The sequence below is a fragment of the Ranitomeya variabilis genome, chromosome 5 (genome assembly GCF_051348905.1).
Source record: "Ranitomeya variabilis isolate aRanVar5 chromosome 5, aRanVar5.hap1, whole genome shotgun sequence".
Classification (NCBI taxonomy): domain Eukaryota; kingdom Metazoa; phylum Chordata; class Amphibia; order Anura; family Dendrobatidae; genus Ranitomeya; species Ranitomeya variabilis.
In genome coordinates, this window is record NC_135236.1 from 363549673 (window position 1) to 363569946 (window position 20274).

The window sequence follows — 20274 nt, forward strand, 5'->3', positions numbered from 1 at the left end:
TCTGCATCTTTTTCTATAGCCAACTAAGCCTAAACCCAGATTCCGTGCATTTAAGCTTGACAAGATCCAAGCAGCAGAGACTCCATTATCGATAACACCAGAGGACCAGGCCGTGTTCAGAGGGTTTTCATTTAACAACTAGAAAACCCTAGCTTTCAGAAGACCATTGTCACGCCCTATCGATGGATCTATCGGGTGGACCCACTGGACCGCAAATACAACGGTTGCTGATACCAGGAAGGGAGAGCCAGACTAGGAAAGCAGGTTCAAACGCTTTATTGTACAGAAATGCACATATACTAGGGAAGACACCCCAAAAGGAAGGCCACAGGACCAAAACACCAGGGTGCCTCTAAGGAGTCCAAGGCTTGGAGTGACCCCTATACAGGGATTTCCCCTTGACCACCAATAGAGGGTCCGATGAGGCAGACACCTGTGTTAAACCGACCTAGGAGGTTGGGAAGAAATGAAGAGACAAAACAGGGCAGAATGAGGAACTTGGAAGCAGGCAGAAGACTGCAGGGAACCGCACTGGATCCGGGACTCAGGATGCTGAGAAGACCAGGCACGATCCTAGGGAAAAAGGTACACAGAGTAAGACAGGGAAATTGGACTGGAAAGCCAAGCAAGACCAGACCTGGAGAAGCAACTTCAGGATAATAGAAGTTGCCCAGGCGGCGTCCAGGAGTGACTGAGATCCTTTTATCCCTCCAGCCTCCAGGTGATAGGCTGGGAGGAGGGGCAGTGAGTAGGGACGAGCTGGCCCTTTAAGAAGCCAGAGAGCTCGCCTGCCCACCCCCTATGCACTCCCTAGGAGAGGGAGAGGAAGGAGGAAGTGCAGCAGACATGGGAGCAAGGACCCGGGCAGCATGTCTGCAGGGACGGACCCCGGAGCGCCGGCGGACGACCGGAGCGTGACCCTGCTGGCTCAGGACAGGACCGGAGGAGGTAAGAACAGGCGGGGAAGAGAAAGTAGGCGCCCCGGACCGTGAGGTGGTGACAACCATGCAGAGAAGACCAGAAGATCAAATGTCCAAAACCATCAGGGACCTCCAAATAGATAATCATAAATGATAAGTATAGGTAAACATAGGTATAAAAGGGTAAGTATATTTATAATTCAATAAAAATTAGAAAAAGGGGATAAGTATAGGTAAGTAAGGATAAGTATAGGTAAATAAGGTAAGTATAGCTAATAATGGATAAATATAGGTAAAATAGGATAAGTATAGGTAAGAAAGTATAAGTAAATTTAAGTAAGAAAGGATAAATAAAGATGAGTAAGGATAAGTGTAGGTATGAGAGGATAAGTATAGGTAAAAAGGATAAGTATAGGTAAGAAAGAATAACTATTGGTAAATATTAATAAGAAAGCATAAATACAGATAAATATAAGGTAAGAGAAGATAAGTATATTTAGAAAAGGATAAATATAGGTAAAAATGATAAGTATAGGCAATAAGAAAGAATAACTATAGGTAAATATTCGTAAGAAAGCATAAATACAGATCAATATAAGGTAAGAGAAGATAAGTATATTTAAAAAAGGATAAATATAGGTAAAAAAATAAGAATAGGTAAAACGGATAAGTATAGTTAAGAAAGAATAACTATAGGTAAATATTCGTAAGAAAGAATAAATACAGATAAATATAAGGCAAGAGCAGATAAGTATATTTAAAAAAGGATTATAATTAAGTATAAGTATAGGTAAGAAAGAATAAGTATAGGTAGGAAAGGATATAGGTAAAAAATAGATAAGTAAAGGTAAATATAGGTAACAAAGTATGAGTATATTTAAAATTCAATAAAAAGAAAAAGAAAAAAGGATAACTATAGATAAGTAAGGATAAATATAGGTAATAAAGAATAAGTATAGTTAAGAAAACATAAGCATATGTAAAAAAGAAAAAGTATAGGTAAGAAAGGATAAAAATAGGTAAGAAGAAATGATAAGTATAGGTAAAAAGAAAGAAGGATAAGTATAGGTAAAAAATGATAATTATAGGTAAGAATTGGTAAGAAAGGATAAGTATAGATAATTATAGTTTTGTGATATTTATAGTAAATAAACAAAAAAAATGTAATTGTTCAGGGGTTTCTACACTTTTTTTTCAGTCCTTGTTTATTTGCCTCCAAGTAATCTAGATCATTGCTAGCTTTCAATAGAGTCAGGGCACTAATGTCCATCCCTCCATGTCACTGCACTTCAATTTTGCCTTTAATATCTGATCACTAGGCAGTGTCAGGTGCAGTTTCCCTTGTAAAGGATCATACAAATGAAAAAAACAGCTAAAAAAATTCCCAGAATAATTTAAATAACCACAAAATAATTTTATTAAATAGTCAGGGACAGACGGAGGAAAGGGAGGGGGTTACACCCACTAGCACATACAAAAGGTAGGATGCTCACAAGGACATTATATAGACTGTCAGACAGGCTGGGGGATTAAATCCAATATTATAAAATATAGTCACACATATTGCACATAACCCATACAGCCCAATGAATCAATATCATAACTCCTGTGATATATATCAATACTAACAACGCATCAACTGATGCCATTACCCGTAGTCAGCCAGGAAGAGGTCAAAAAGCGTCCTCCCGATGTCATGTCACACGTATATGCATACATTTATACAATGTGACACAGTTACACACACATCTACACACACATGCACACTGTGACACATACGCATAATACACATATATGCATACATTTGTACAATGTGACAGTTACACATACATCTACACTGTGACACATAGTTGTACATACATACATTTATACAATGTGACACAGTTACACACACATCTACACACACATGCACACTGTGACACATACGCATAATACACATATATGCATACATTTGTACAATGTGACAGTTACACATACATCTACACTGTGACACATAGTTGTACATACATACATTTATACAATGTGACACAGTTACACATACATCTACACACACATGCACACTGTGACACATAGTTGTACATACATACATTTATACAATGTGACACAGTTACACACACATCTACACACACATGCACACTGTGACACATACACATAATACACATATATGCATACATTTGTACAATGTGACAGTTACACATACATCTACACTGTGACACATAGTTGTACATACATACATTTATACAATGTGACACAGTTACACATACATCTACACACACATGCACACTGTGACACATAGTTGTACATACATACATTTATGCATTGTAGGGATCACAGTGTGTATGTGTGTGAATGTATGTGTATCTCTGTGTCACACTGTATAAATGTCTGCATTTATGTGTGTCACAGTGTGAATGTGTGTGAATGTACTGTATGTGTAACTGTGTGTCACACTGTATAATGCATGCATTTGTGTGAGTGTAAATATATGTACATTCCGCATATGTGTGTGACGGTATTATCTTACAGTGTCTGGATGTGAGTGTATGTACACGTGTGAATATGGGCTAGTTTGTGCTTGTGTATACATACATGTACATGTCATCATGTAGTCACAGGTTTTTGGCTCCAGTATACGTCGTCTCCCTGCACCTTTCCAAATACAGACCCATAATTAGAGCATATGGACGGGATAACAAACACGGTGCCTTTACACGTACAGATATTTTTACAATTATGGGAAAATCACGGTTCCTAAGAACACCCATTCCCGATAATCGCTCAGTGTCAGTGCGCCCTTAGTTACTCATAAGCATTCTATAGACTAGAGATAATAATAGGTATTAGATAAGTATAAGATATTCCATGTACAGGTGACATCCAGAGCCGACGCTGCAGTGACCCAGGAATTAGCCGATCGCCAGCACTTGGGGTCAGGAAGGAATTTTTCCCCACACTTGGGGTTGTTTCGCCTTCCTCTGGGTCACATCTCTTTATGCAGTAAATCCTATAAGTGGGGCTGGATGATTAAATTAAACTAAATTTGATAATAGATAAGAATAAATATGACTAAACCCTATTCATTGTGTCTGTGTCTTCTTTATAGTCTGTTCATGCTGCTGGGACTGTTATTATAATTTTGGTCTGCCGTAGTGAATGTTACAACTGGCGAGAAATTAAGAGTTAATCTAAATTTGTATTTTTTGCGAGGAGTTGGGTCATGTGATCTCGCTGCTTTTCCCAATGATGACAAGGATGTTATGGCGTCTGTCATATGGCTTTCCCAGACTACTGTCACGGCCCCAATATTCACCACCTCATCACTCACATGTAGTACATGGGATAGGGCCGACACCATCAGCGACTGCTCTGTAACCCAAGTGTAGTCTCCTCCACTAATGTCCCTGCAGGTCACAGATCATGTAGAGGACGCCATATAACACAGTCACTGTACTTACCCCGTAGGAGCCCCACACCGTGCACCATCTCAGTAGCCTCCAGCCCATCACATATGGAAAGGAGACCTGGTGTAAGGAGATATAATGGGAAGAGAAGATATTAGTGCACCAAGTTATTATTTTATTATTATTATTATTATTATTCATTTTTATAGCGCCATTTATTCCATGGCGCTTTACATGTGAAATACAGGGCAAATATAGACAAATACATTAAACATGAGCACAAACAAGGCAGACTGGTACATAAGGAGGGAGGACCCTGCCCGCGAGGGCTCACAGTCTGCAGGGGATGGGTGATGATACACTAGGAGAGGGCAGAGCTGGTTGTGCGGCGGTTCAGTAGGTTCAGGATCACTGCAGGCTGTAGGCTTGTCGGAAGAGGTGAGTCTTCAGGTTCTTTTTGAAAGTTTCTATGGTAGGCGAGAGTCTGATGTGCTGGGGTAGAGAGTTCCAGAGTATGGGGGAAGCACGGGAGAAGTCTTGGATGCGGTTGTGGGAAGAAGAGATGAGAGGGGAGTAGAGACGGAGGTCTTAAGAGGATCGGAGGTTGCGTGTTGGTAGGTACCGGGAGATCATGTCACAGATGTATGGAGGAGATAGGTTGTGGATGGCTTTGTAGGTCATTGTGAGGGTTTTGAACTGGAGTCTCTGGGCGATAGGAAGCCAGTGAAGGGCTTGGCATAGGGGAGAGGCTGGGGAATAGCGGGGAGACAGGTAGATTAGTCGAGCAGCAGAGTGTAGGATGGATTGGAGTGGTGCCAGAGTGCTAGAGGGGAGTCCAGAGAGTGGGAGGTTGCAGTAGTCGAGGCGGAAGATGAGAAGGGCATGCACTAGTGTTTTTGTGGTGTCACGGTCAAGGAATGCGCGGATCCGGGAAATGTTTTTGAGTTTGAGGCGGCAGGAGGAGGCAAGGGCTTGGATATGTGGCTTGAAAGAGAGGGCAGAGTCGAGGATCACCCCGAGGCACCGGGCGTGTGGGACTGGGGAAAGTGAGCAGCCATTGACATTGATGGATAGGTCTGGTGGAGGGGTAGAGTGAGATGGGGGAAAGATGATGAATTCTGTTTTGTCCATGTTCAGTTGTAGAAAGCAAGCAGAAAAGAAGGCTGAAATAGCAGACAGACAGTGCGGGATTTTGGTAAGTAAGGAGGTGAGGTCAGGTCCGGATAGGTAGATCTGCGTGTCATCAGCATAGAGATGGTACTGCATACCGTGGGATTCTATGAGCTGTCCCAGACCAAAGGTGTAGATGGAGAAGAATAGGGGGTCCTAGAACAGAGCCTTGAGGAACACCGACTGACAAGGGGCGAGGTGAGGAGGTGGTGTGGCGGAGGGAGACACTGAATGTCCGATCTGTCAGATATGATGAGATCCAGGAAAGGGCCAAGTCTGTGATGCCAAGAGATGAGAGGATTTGTAGCAGAAGGGAGTGGTCCACAGTGTCAAAGGCAGAAGACAGGTCCAGGAGAAGGAGGACAGAGTAGTGTCACTTGTTCCTGGCAGTTAGTAGGTCAGTGGTGACTTTAGTTAGGGCAGTTTCAGTTGAGTGATGGGAACGGAAGCCAGATTGTAATCGATCAAAGAGGGAGCAGGAGGAGAGGTGAGAGGACAGTTCAAGATGGATGTGTTGCTCCAGCAATTTGGAGGCATAAGGAAGAAGAGATATAGGGCGATAGCTAGACACAGAGGATGGGTCGAGGGAGGGCTTTTTGAGGATGGGTGTGATCTTGGCATGTTTGAAGGATGAGGGGAAGACACCTGTTGTGAGTGAGAGGTTGAAGAGGTGCGTTAGGGTTGGGATGAAGACCGTGGAAAGGTTAGGGATGAGGTGGGATGGGAGCGGGTCGAGCGTGCAGGTGGTGAGGTGTGATCTTGACAGGAGGGTGGAGAGCTGATCTTCTGTCATGGTGGAGAAGCTGGTTTTGGAGGAGCAGGGGTGAGCAGCTAAGAGGGGCAGTGGGCGCTGTGGGCCAAAGCTTTCTCTGATCGTATCGATCTTCTGTTTAAAGAAAGAGGCAAAGTCTTCAGCAGAAATGAGAGGGGAGGGAGGGGGTACAGGGGGACGGAGTAGAGAATTGAAAGTGTTGAAAAGCTGTTTAGGGTTGTGAGACAGGGAGGATATGAGAGATGAGAAGTAAGTTTGTTTTGCGGCAGTGAGCGTGGACTTGAAGCTGGCGAGGGACTGCTTGTATGCGGTAAAGTGGTCAGCAGAGCGGGATCGCTTCCATCTTCGCTCAGCGATCCTGGAAGCCCGTCTCAGTTCTTTAGTCAGGCTGGTCAGCCAGGGCTGCCTGTTGACTGTACGAGTTTTGCTATGCATGAGCGGGGCGGCCGAATTGAGTGTTGCTGTTATTGTGGCGTTATAAAAAGCAGCAGCAGCATCTGTGTCATGAAGGGAGGCTATGTCGGTAAGAGGGAGAAGGGACTCAGAGAGTGATTGTAAGTTGAGATGTTTGAGATTTCTGCGAGGGAGTTCGTGGAGTGGGGATTGCACACTAGGAGAGGAGAGGGAAGAGAATGTCAGTAGGTTGTGGTCAGACAGGGGGAGGGGTGAGTTAGTGAGATTAGTAAGGGAGCAGAGGCGGGTGAAGACGAGGTCCAGCGTGTGGCCATCTTTGTGAGTGGCCTCAGAGGACCATTGAGTGAGGCCAAAGGAGGCAGTCAGTGATAAAAGTTTAGAGGCAGCTGAGGTGGAAGTGTCAATCGGGATGTTGAAATCACCCATGATGATAGTGGGGATGTCAACAGAGAGGAAATGAAGTAGCCATGTGGTGAAGTGGTCGAGAAAGGTGGAGATGGCTAGTTCTGGGGGGCGGTAGATTACAGCCAGCTAGAGGTTGGAGGGGGAATAGATGCGGATGGAGTGCACCTCAAATGAGGGAAGAGTAGCGGAGGGTGGTAGCGGGATTGGAGTGAAGGAGCAGGTGTCGGACAGGAGCAAGCCAACTCCTCCACCACGTTTGTTGGTGGAGCGAGAGGTGTGAGAGAGGTGGAGACCGCCGTAGGAAAGCGCAGCTGGAGAGGCTGAGTCAGAGGGGGTGAGCCAGGTTTCCATGATGCCAAGGAAGGAAAGTTTGTTGGTGATGAAGAGGTCATGGATAAATGGCAGTTTGTTGCAGACGGAGCATGCGTTCCATAGTGCTCCAGGTAAGGGGACCGGGGGAGTGGGGGCTGGATGAATGGGTATGAGGTTGTCATGGTTGGGAAAACGTGCGGAGGAACAAGGTAGGGGGTTAGAAATGAGCGTGGGGATGTGTTGAGGTGGGCCGGGATTTGGGGATACATCACCGGCAATGAGGAGTAGCAGACAGAGCGTTAGAAGGTGGGAGCAGGATAGGACATGATGTGACCGTGTGTGTCTGGAGAAAAAGGATTGTATGTGGAGGAACAGTTCTGAGGATAAGGTGAGATGGCTGGGGAGGATGGAGGAAGAAATGACTAGTTCCTTACAAGGTGGAGGGATTGCAGGAGATTGTAAGAAGGAAAGTAGTATGGGGGTGAATGAGAAAAGAAGCCGAAACATTGTAGTGGTTTGCTATTCTGTTACCTTCCAGTCAATTCCAGTCCAATTCAGTCTAATTCAAATTCATAATTCAAAAGATGTAATTTAAAAGATGGAAGTTAGAAGATGAAATGCCGCAGACTGCGTATGTAGCAGACTCCTGCATGTGAATATATCCCTAGTTAAGGGCATTCAGGTGTGAATGAGGAGGTTGCTGGGTATGGGAGACCAGATGTAGAGAGTTAAGCAGAGGTCATAAAGAGAGGGAGGGGTTAGACTGACCACTCAAAGTGATGTATTCGGGGGATATGGATGGAAAAAGGAGGTGTCGCTGGCCTTACAGAACAAGGAGGTATAGTGGGAGGATACAGATGATGGGAACGGGATGCCACAATGTAAAGTTATAATTGAAGTAAGCTGAACTGGCATCATGACCACAAGCCTGAAAGCCAATGAGGGGCATGTGCCCAGGACAATGGGACCAGAAGAAATATCAAAGCAAGAAAGGATGCATTGAAATTATGTTCAACACAAAAACATTTCAGGTTAAGAATTTTGCAACTTATAGAAACCCCCTTAACCCATTCACCCCCAAGGGTGGTTTGCACGTTAATGACCAGGCCAATTTTTACAATTCTGACCACTGTCCCTTTATGAGGTTATAACTCTGGAACGCTTCAACGGATCTTGGTGATTCTGACAATGTTTTCTCATGACATATTGTACCTCATGATAGTGGTAAAATTTATTTGATATTACCTGTGTTTATTTGTGAAAAAAATGGAAATTTGGTGAAAATTTTGAAAATTTCGCAATTTTCCAAATTTGAATTTTTATGCAATTAAATCACAGTGATATGTCACACAAAATACTTAATAAGTAACATTTCCCACATGTCTACTTTACATCAGCACAATTTTGGAACCCCAATTTTTTTTTTGTTAGGGAGTTTTAAGGGTTAAAAGTTGACCAGCAATTTCACATTTTTACAACATCATTTTTTTTTAGGGACCACATCTCATTTGAAGTCATTTTGAGGGGTCTATATGATAGAAAATACCCAAGTGTGACACCATTCTAAAAACTGCACCCCTCAAGGTGCTCAAAACCACATTCAAGAAGTTTATTAACCCTGCAGGTGTTTCACAGGAATTTTTGGAATGTTTAAATAAAAATTAACATTTAACTTTTTTTCACACAAAATTTACTTCAGCTCCAATTTGTTATATTTTACCAAGGGTAACAGGAGAAAATGGACCCCAAAAGATGTTGTACAATTTGTCCTGAGTACGCCGATACCCCATATGTGGGGGTAAACCACTGTTTGGGCGCATGACAGAGCTCGGAAGCGAAGGAGCGCCATTTGACTTTTCAATGCAAAATTGACAGGAATTGAGATGGGACGCCATGTTGCGTTTGGAGAGCCACTGATGTGCCTAAACATTGAAACCCCCCCCACAAGTGACACCATTTTGGAAAGGAGACCCCCTAAGGAACTTATCTAGAGGTGTGGTGAGCACTTTGACCCACCAAGTGCTTCACAGAAGTTTATAATGCAGAACTGTAAAAATAACAAATCATATTTTTTCACAAAAATTATCTTTTCGCCCCCAATTTTTCATTTTCCCAAGGGTAAGAGAAGAAATTGGACTACAAAAGTTGTTTTACAATTTGTCCTGAGTAAGCTGATACCCCATATGTGGGGGTAAACCACTGTTTGGGCACATGGGAGAGCTCGGAAGGGAAGGAGCGCCGTTTGACTTTTCACTGCAAAATTGACAGGAATTGAGATGTGACGCCATGTTGCGTTTGGAGAGCCACTGATGTGCGTAAACATTGAAACCCCCCCACAAGTGACACCATTTTGGAAAGGAGACCCCCTAAGGAACTTATCTAGAGGTGTGGTGAGCACTTTGACCCACCAAGTGCTTCACAGAAGTTTATAATGCAGAGCCGTAAAAATTAAACAAAAAAGTTTTCCCACAAAAATTATTTTTTAGCCCCCAGTTTTGAATTTTCCCGAAGATAACAGGAGAAATTGGACCCCAAAAGTTGTTGTCCAATTTGTCCTGAGTACGCTGATACCCTATATTTGGGGGGGAACCACCGTTTGGGTGCATGGGAGGGCTCGGAAGGGATGGAGCGCCATTTGGAATGCAGACTTAGATGGAATGGTCTGCAGGCGTCACATTGCCTTTGCAGAGCCCCTAATGTACCTAAACAGTAAAAATCCCCTACAAGTGACACCATTTTGGAAAGTAGACCCCCTAAGGAACTCATCTAGATGTGTTGTGAGAGCTTTGAACCCCCAAGTGTTTCACTACAGTTTATAACGCAGAGCCGTGAAAATAAAAAATATTATTTTTCCACAAAAATTATTTTTTAGCCCCCAGTTTTGTATTTTCCCAAGGGTAACAGGAGAAATTCGACCCTAAATATTGTTGTCCAAATTGTCCTGAGTATGCTGATACCTGATATGTGGGGGGAACCACCGTTTGAGCGCATGGCAGAGCTCGGAAGGGAAGGAGCATCATTTGGAATGCAGACTTAGATGGATTGGTCTGCAGGCGTCACATTGCGTTTGCAGAGCCCCTAATGTACCTAAACAGTAGAAACTGTTATGATCCTTAGTGGCTGAGGATCGCAAAATGGACTAGCTAAGTTAATGAACATAGACACGAGCTCTAGGGAGGTGGTAACTGGACTGACCACAAACCTGATCCTAACCAAACACACTAAAGGTAGCCGGTGAACGTGCCTAAAATCCTGGACGTCTCGACGCAGCCTGAGAAACTATCTACTCCTAGAGGGAAAGTAAGACCTCACTTGCCTCAGAGAAATCACCCCAAAGATATAGGAAGCCCCCAACAAATAATAACGGTGAGGTAAGGGGAAAATACAAACGTAGAAATGACAACAGATTCAGCAAATGAGGCCCGCTAATACTAGATAGCAGAAGACAGATAGGGAACTGTGCGGTCAGTAAAAAACCCTATGCAAAATATCCACACTGAGAATACAAGAACCCCCACACCAACTAACGGTGTGAGGGGTGAAACTCAGCCCCCTAGAGCTACCAGCAAGCAAGGAAATCACATATTAGCAAGCTGGACAAGAAACAAAAATAAACCAAGAAACATATGAACACTGATGATCAAAAAATGAACAAAGAAAAACTTAGCTTCTCTTGAAGAGACTGATAACGAAGGAATGCAGGAGAGCTCCAAAATAGCACTGAAGACATTGACAGCAGGCAACCACTGACAGTCCAGGTGAGCTATATAGGAAACCAACTACCAGATAACGAGACAGCTGATCCCAGCCACAAACCTGCAGAAAAACACAAAGAGCCACCAGAGGGAGCCCAAAGACAGCACTCACACAGTACCACTTGTGACCACCAGAGGGGGCCCAAAAATAGAGTTCACAACAGTACCCCCCCCTTGAGGAGGGGTCACCGAACCCTCATGAAGACCCCCAGGGCGATCAGGATGAGCCACATGGAAGGCACGAACCAAATCGGCCGCATGAACATCAGAGGCGACAACCCAGGAATTATCCTCCTGACCATAGCCCTTCCACTTAACCAAATACTGAAGCCTCCGTCTAGAAATACGAGAATCCAAGATCTTCTCTACCACGTACTCCAATTCGCCCTCAACCAGCACCGGAGCAGGGGGCTCAACAGAAGGAACCACAGGCACCACATACCTCCGCAACAAAGACCTATGGAACACATTATGAATGGCAAACGATGCTGGGAGGTCCAAACGAAAAGACTCCGGGTTAAGGATTTCCAAAATCTTATAAGGACCGTTGAATTTAGGAGAGGAGACCTTCATAGGCACATACCGAGAAGACAGCCATACCAAATCCCCAACACGAAGTCAGGGACCCACACCGCGACGGCGGTTGGCAAAGCGCTGAGCATTCTCCTGTGACAACTTCAAATTGTCCACCACATGGTTCCAAATCTGCTGCAACCTATCTACCACAGAATCCACCCCAGGACAGTCAGAAGGCTCAACCTGCCCCGAGGAAAAACGAGGATGAAAACCAGAATTGCAGAAAAAAGGCGAAACCAAAGTAGCAGAACTAGCCCGATTATTAAGGGCAAATTCTGCCAATGGCAAAAAAGTCACCCAATCATCCTGATCAGCAGAAACAAAACATCTTAAATACGTTTCCAAGGTCTGATTAGTTCGCTCGGTTTGACCATTCGTCTGAGGATGGAAAGCCGACGAAAAAGACAAATCAATGCCCATCTTAGCACAAAAGATCCGCCAAAATCTGGACACAAACTGGGATCCTCTGTCAGACACAATATTTTCAGGGATGCCGTGCAAGCGAACCACATTCTGAAAAAATAGAGGAACCAAATCGGAGGAGGAAGGCAACTTAGGCAAGGGCACCAAATGGACCATTTTGGAAAAACGATCACACACCACCCAGATGACAGACATTCTCTGAGAGACTGGAAGATCCGAAATAAAATCCATGGAAATGTGCGTAAAAGGCCTCTTCGGGACAGGCAAAGGCAAAAGCAAACCGCTGGCACGAGAACAGCAAGGCTTAGCCCGAGCACAAATCCCACAGGACTGCACAAAGGAACGCACATCCCGCGACAAGGAAGGCCACCAGAAGGACCTAGCCACCAAATCTCTGGTACCAAAAATCCCAGGATGACCTGCCAACACCGAAGAATGAACCTCGGAAATAACTCTGCTGGTCCATCTATCAGGGACAAACAGTCTCTCTGGTGGGCAACGGTCAGGTCTATCCGCCTGAAATTTCTGCAGCACTCGTCGCAAATCTGGGGAAATGGCAGACAAAATCACTCCCTCTCTGAGGATACCAGCCGGCTCTGAAACTCTCGGAGAGTCAGGCACAAAACTCCTAGAAAGAGCATCAGCCTTCACGTTCTTCGAACCAGGCAGGTACGAGACCACGAAATCGAAACGGGAGAAAAACAACGACCAACGAGCCTGTCTAGGATTCAGCCGCTTGGCAGACTCGAGATAAATCAGATTTTTGTGATCAGTCAAGACCACCACACGATGCTTAGCTCCCTCGAGCCAATGTTGCCACTCCTCAAATGCCCACTTAATAGCCAACAACTCCCGATTACCAACATCATAATTCCGCACGGCAGGCGAAAACTTTCTTGAAAAGAAGGCACAAGGCTTCATCACAGAGCAATCAGAGCTTTTCTGCGACAAAACAGCCCCTGCTCCATTCTCAGAAGCATCAACCTCGACCTGAAAAGGAAGAGAGATATCAGGCTGACATAAGACTGGAACTGAAGAGAACCGGCGCTTCAGCTCCCGAAAGGCTTCCACGGCCGCAGGAGACCAATTAGTAACATCAGAACCCTTCTTGGTCAAATCCGTCAAGGGCTTAACCACGCCAGAAAAATTAGCGATGAAGCGACGGTAAAAATTAGCAAAACCCAAGAACTTCTGAAGACTCTTAACAGATGTAGGCTGAGTCCAGTCATGAATAGCCTGGACCTTGACTGGGTCCATCTCAATAGTAGAAGGAGAAAAAATAAAACCCAAAAAGGAAACCTTCTGTACTCCGAAGAGACATTTTGAGCCCTTCACAAATAAGGCATTAGCACGCAGGACCTGAAATACCATCCTGACCTGCTTCACATGGGACTCCCAATCATCAGAAAAGATCAAAATGTCATCCAGATACACAATCATAAATTTATCCAGATATTCTCGGAAGATGTCATGCATGAAGGACTGAAACACAGAAGGAGCATTAGAGAGTCCAAAAGGCAGCACCAAGTACTCAAAATGGCCTTCGGGCGTATTAAATGCTGTTTTCCATTCGTCCCCCTGCTTAATACGCACAACGTTATACGCACCACGAAGATCTATCTTGGTGAACCAACTGGACCCCTTAATCCGGGCAAACAGATCAGACAATAATGGCAAAGGATACTGAAATTTGACCGTGATTTTATTTAGAAGACGATAATCTATACAAGGTCTTAGCGAACCATCCTTCTTGGCCACAAAAAAGAATCCTGCACCAAGAGGGGAGGAGGATGGACGAATATGTCCCTTCTCCAAAGACTCCTTTATATAACTCCGCATCGCGGCATGTTCTGGCACAGACAAATTAAAAAGTCGTCCCTTAGGGAACTTACTACCAGGAATCAAATTTATAGCACAATCACAATCCCTATGAGGAGGCAGGGCACCGGATCTGGGCTCATCAAATACATCCTGGTAGTCCGACAAAAACTCAGGGACCTCAGAAGGAGTGGAAGAAGCAATTGACACCAAAGGAGCATCGCCATGAATCCCCTGGCAACCCCAACTTGACACTGACATAGCTTTCCAATCCAGAACTGGATTATGGGCCTGCAGCCATGGCAGACCCAAAACGACAACATCATGCAAATTATGCAGCCCAAGAAAGCGAATCACCTCCTGATGTACAGGAGTCATGCACATGGTCACTTGAGTCCAATATTGCGGCTTATTCTCAGCCAATGGTGTAGCATCAATTCCCCTCAGTGGAATAGGGAATTCCAAAGGCTCCAGGACAAAACCACAGTGCCTGGCAAACGACAAATCCATCAGATTCAGGGCAGCACCTGAATCCACAAAAGCCATAACCGAGTAGGATGACAAAGAACAAATTAAAGTAACAGACAAAATGAATTTAGGCTGTATAGTACCAATGGTGACAGGGTTAGCGATTTTTTTTAAGCGCTTAGAGCATGCTGAGATAACATGAGTAGAATCACCACAGTAAAAGCACAACCCATTTTGACGTCTATGACTTTGCCGCTCAATTCTGGTCAGAATTCTGTCACATTGCATAGACTCAGGTCTCTGTTCAGAAAACACAGCCAGAGGATGCGCAGATTTGCGCTCCCGCAAACGCCGATCAATCTGAATGGCCAAAGCCATTGAGTCATTCAGACTTGCAGGCGTGGGGAACCCCACCATAACATTCTTAATGGCTTCAGAAAGACCTTCTCTGAAATTTGCAGCCAGGGCACACTCATGAGTAAGCACCGACCATTTCCTAAATCTTTGATAATACACCTCTGCTTCATCTTGACCTTGAGAGAGGGCCAACAAAGCCTTTTCTGCCTGGTTCTCAAGATTAGGTTTCTCATAAAGCAATCCAAGCGCCAGAAAAAACGCATCCACATTCAGCAATGCAGGATCTCCTGGCACCAGAGAGAAAGCCCAATCTTGAGGGTTGCCACGTAACAAGGAGATAACAATTTTAACTTGCTGAGCGGAATCACCAGAGGAACGAGGTCTCAAAGATAGAAATAATTTACAATTATTCTTAAAATTCAGAAACCTAGATCTATCTCCAGAAAACAACTCAGGAATAGGTATTTTTGGCTCTGACATAGGGCTATGAACAACAAAATCCTGAATGCTTTGCACCCTTGCAGCAAGATGATCCACACTAGAAGTCAGACTCTGAATATCCATGTCTGCAGCTGAACTCAAAACCACCCAGAGATTAAGGGGATGAGAGAAGCTGGACAGACTGCAACAAAGGTAGAGAGAAAGAAAAAAAAAATTGTACTCAGGACTTCTCTTATCCCACTTCTGCGATGCATTAAACACTTTTTGGCCTGCTGTACTGTTATGATCCTTAGTGGCTGAGGATCGCAAAATGGACTAGCTAAGTTAATGAACATAGACACGAGCTCTAGGGAGGTGGTAACTGGACTGACCGCAAACCTGATCCTAACCAAACACACTAAAGGTAGCCGGTGAACGTGCCTAAAATCCTGGACGTCGCGACGCAGCCTGAGAAACTATCTACTCCTAGAGGGAAAGTAAGACCTCACTTGCCTCAGAGAAATCACCCCAAAGATATAGGAAGCCCCCAACAAATAATAACGGTGAGGTAAGGGGAAAATACAAACGTAGAAATGAAAACAGATTCAGCAAATGAGGCCCGCTAATACTAGATAGCAGAAGACAGATAGGGAACTGTGCGGTCAGTAAAAAACTCTATGCAAAATATCCACGCTGAGAATTCAAGAACCCCCACACCAACTAACGGTGTGAGGGGAGAAACTCAGCCCCCTAGAGCTACCAGCAAGCGAGGAAATCACATATTAGCAAGCTGGACAAGAAACAAAAATAAACCAAGAAACATATGAACACTGATGATCAAAAAATGAACAAAGAAAAACTTAGCTTCTCTTGAAGAGACTGATAACGAAGGAATGCAGGAGAGCTCCAAAATAGCACTGAAGACATTGACAGCAGGCAACCACTGAAAGTCCAGGTGAGCTAAATAGGAAACCAACTACCAGATAACGAGACAGCTGATCCCAGCCACAAACCTGCAGAAAAACACAAAGAGCCACCAGAGGGAGCCCAAAGACAGCACTCACACAGTACCACTTGTGACCACCAGAGGGGGCCCAAAAATAGAGTTCACAACAAGAAACCCCCCACAAGTGACCCAATATTGGAAACTAGACCCCCCAAGGAACTTATCTAGTTGTGTTGTGAGAACTTTGAACCCCAAAGTGTTTCACTACAGTTTATAACGCAGAGCCGTGAAAAAAAAAATAAAAAATTCCCCCAAAATTATTTTTTAGCCCCCAGTTTTGTATTTTCCCAAGGGTAACAGGAGAAATTGGACCCCAAAAGTTGTTGTCCAATTTGTCTTGAGTACGCTGATACCCCATATGTGGGGGGAACCACCGTTTGGGCGCATGGGAGGGCTCGGAAGGGAAGGAGCGCCATTTGGAATGCAGACTTAGATGGAATGGTCTGCAGGCGTCACATTGCGTTTGCAGAGCCCCTAATGTACCTAAACAGTAGAAACCCCCCACAATTGACACCATTTTGCAAAGTAGACCCCCTAAGGAACTCACCTAGATGTGTTGTGAGAGCTTTGAACCCCCAAGTGTTTCACTACAGTTTATAACGCAGAGCCATGCAAATAAAAAATATTTTTTTTCCACAAAAATTATATTTTAGCCCCCAGTTTTGTATTTTTCCAAGGGTAACAGGAGAAATTCAACCCCAAAAGTTGTTCTCCAATGTGTTCTGAGTACGCTGATACCCCATATGTTGGGGTAAACCCCTGTTTGGGCGCACGGGAGAGCTCGGAAGGGAAGGAGCACTGTTTTACTTTTTCAACGCAGAATTGGCTGGAATTGAGATCGGACGCCATGTCGCGTTTGGAGAGCCCCTGATGTGCCTAAACAGTGGAAACCCCCCAATTATAACTGAAACCCTAATCCAAACACACCCCTAACCCTAATCCCAATGGTAACCCTAACCACACCTCTAACCCAGACACACCCCTAACCCTAATTCCAACCCTATTCCCAACCGTAAATGTAATCCAAACCCTAACCCTAACTTTAGCCCCAACCCTAACCCTAACTTTAGCCCCAACCCTAACTGTAGCCTTAAACCTAGCCCCAACCCTAGCCCCAACCCTAACCCTAGCCCAAACCCTAGCCCTAACCCTAACCCTAATGGGAAAATGGAAATAAATACATTTTTAAATTTTTTTTAATTTTTCCCTAACTAAGCGGGTGATGAAGGGGGGTTTGATTTACTTTTATAGCGGGTTTTTTAGCGGATTTTTATGATTGGCAGTAGTCACACACTGAAAGACGCTTTTTATTTCAAAAAATATTTTTTTGCGTTACCACATTTTGAGAGCTATAATTTTTCCATATTTGAGTCCACAGAGTCATGTGAGATCTTGTTTTTTGCTGGACGAGTTGACGTTTTTATTGGTAACATTTTCGGTCACGGGAGATTTTTTGTTTGCTTTTTATTCCGATTTTTGTGAGGCAGAATGATCAAAAACCAGCTATTCATGAATTTCTTTTGGGGGAGGCGTTTATACCGTTCCGCGTTTGGTAAAACTCATAAAGCAGTTTTATTCTTTGGGTCAGTACGATTACAGCGATACCGCATTTATGTCATTTTTTTATGTTTTGGCGCTTTTATACGATAAAAACTATTTTATAGAAAAAATAATTATTTTGTCATCGCTTTATTCTGAGGACTATAGCTTTTTTATTTTTTTGCTGATGATGCTGTATGGCGGCTCGTTTTTTGCGGGACAAGATGATGTTTTCAGCGGTACCATGGTTATTTATATCCGTCTTTTTGATCGCGTGTTATTCCACTTTTTGTTTGGTGGTATGAGAATAAAGCGTTGTTTTTTGCCTCTTTGTTTTTGTTTTTTTTTACGATGTTCCCTGAAGGGGTTAACTAGTGATATATTTTTATAGGTGGGGTCGTTACGGACGCGGCAATACTAAATATGTGTACTTTTATTGTTTGATTTTTTTTTTAATTTAGATAAAGAAATGTATTTATGGGAATAATATATATTTTTTCTTTATTTAGGAATTTTTTTTTTCTTTTTTTTTTTACACATGTGGAAATTTTTTTTTTTACTTTTTTACTTTGTCCCAGGGGAGGACATCACAGACCGCTGATCTGACAGTTTGCACAGCACTCTGTCAGATCGGCGATCTGACTTACAGTGCTGCAGTCTTACCAGAGCCTGGTCTGCACCCGGAAGTAATCCCTGGAGGACCCGGATGCAGCCACGTGGCCATTTTGGATCCGGGGCCTGCAGGGATAGGAGGTAAGAGACCCTCGCAGCGACGCGATCACATCCCGTTGCTCCGGGGGTCTCAGCGAAGCACGCAGGGAGCCCCCTCCCTGCTCGATGCTTCCCTGTACCGCCGGTACACTGCGATCATGTTTGATCGCGGTGTGCCGGGGTTAATGTGCCGGGGGCGGTCCTTGACCGCTCCTGGCACATAGTGTCGGATGTCAGCTGCGATAGGCAGCTGACATCCGGCCGCGATCGGCCGCGCTCCCCCCGTGAGCGCGGCCGATCGCGCTGGACGTACTATTCAATCCTTGGGAATTAGTGCCCACCCCACATGGACGGAATAGTACGTCCAATGGCAGAAAGGGGTTAAACATTAAACAGCCTAATAAAAGGGTATTTCCACCATAAATAGCTCTTGCCTATCCACAGAATATGCCATCACTGTGTCTGATAGATGCACTCCAATTTCCAGTGAATACAGAGATGGCCGTGCATACTCGTGGTCCTCTTCATTGCTTTTCATGAGAGTTATGGAATATACATAAAAGCAGGATAGGGAACACAGATTCTGAAAAAATACGTGGAGTACAAATGTGAAGATGGCATTTGTCAGATATTTATGGCATATTCTATGGACATAAATGTCTAAGATGGGAATACACCTTAAAAGTGGATCTGGTAGCGGCTTCCACTTTACACACTGCAAAACTTATTAATTATGTCTCTCAAATCTGATAAGACTGGTGTACTTACCATGGAAATCATACTCAAAATGGCTGTGTAATTCTCAAATTTAAAAGAACATTTTATCAGTCCCCACTATCCCATAGATTGTAAGTCCGCAAGGACAGGGTCCTCTCCCCTCTGTACCAGTCTGTCACTGTAAACTTGTTTACTGTAAACGATATTTATAACCCTGTATGTAACCCCTTTCTCATGTACAGCACCATGGAATTAATGGTGCTATATAAATAAATAAGAATAATAATCAGTCCAGCTAGACCTAGACTCATAAAAAAGTCATTCTCAAATTAGAGGGATTATCAAAGTCAAACATGACAGTTTTACTTTTGTGGACCATTATGTATCCTACCCCCTGGATAATGTCCCTACTACTGCGAGATGGAGAAATAAAACATGAACTTACCGTACTATCGCCCACTTTGGACACGTTCCTGACAGTTTTGCAGCTGCAGAAGCTTATTTATTCTGGTGGTCAGTGGTATCTGGAGGTTGGTTACATGGTGGGTGGTAGATATATGATGGAAACATAGAAGAAATGTTAGAAATGTCTTACTGTATATAAATACTGCATTGATAATTTGCAAAATAAAAAAATGAAAAAATTACACTCCTCAACAGTGAAATTGCTATACCAATAAGGAAAAGTTGTGGAATTATGGAATCACAGGATTTATAGAAGCAAAATTTCTAAACATCTGTCACGGTATTGATTTCTCAGGGAAAGGGGCTCCTTCCCTATCCCTCATGTTAGGGGGTGCCCTAGTCTATTCTGGTCCCCCAGATTACACTGGAAGTTGGAGATACTGGGGTCACATGCTTTGCTAAATGCTCCTGACTTACCCTTATCTGTTCCCTCCCCCACCCAGGAAGGTGTGAGGCTGAAGTGTAAAGGATAACACCAGACAAGGGAAGACAGACAGGGATAAATGAAAACTGCAATCATACAAAATACACTCACCAAGCAACAGAGTGGAACACAGAGAAAGGTGAGATAGGTGATACTAAATAGGAGAGGATGAAGTTGAACACGCAAACTCCACATGCAGAA

The 20274-nt window shown here is 44.0% G+C and overlaps 1 protein-coding gene and 1 long non-coding RNA gene across 3 annotated transcripts in view; one reads left to right on the top strand and one right to left on the bottom strand.

The window, feature by feature from the left end:
• Positions 1 to 504, top strand: part of LOC143776020 (protein kinase C delta type-like) — a 31297-nt gene extending 30793 nt beyond the window's left edge. For both annotated transcript variants that reach the window (XM_077264901.1, XM_077264902.1), the window contains exon 8: positions 20 to 504. In XM_077264901.1, coding sequence (XP_077121016.1) covers positions 20 to 142 — 123 coding nt within the window. In that variant the 3' untranslated portion in view covers positions 143 to 504. The remainder of the gene's footprint in view (positions 1 to 19) is intronic.
• On the bottom strand, positions 457 to 19993 carry LOC143776021 (uncharacterized). The gene is made up of 3 exons (XR_013215753.1): positions 19630 to 19993; positions 4376 to 4441; positions 457 to 573 (listed from the first exon to the last, which is right to left on the bottom strand). It is a non-coding gene; the product is annotated as an uncharacterized LOC143776021 (long non-coding RNA).
• Positions 19994 to 20274: the final 281 nt, after the last annotated feature.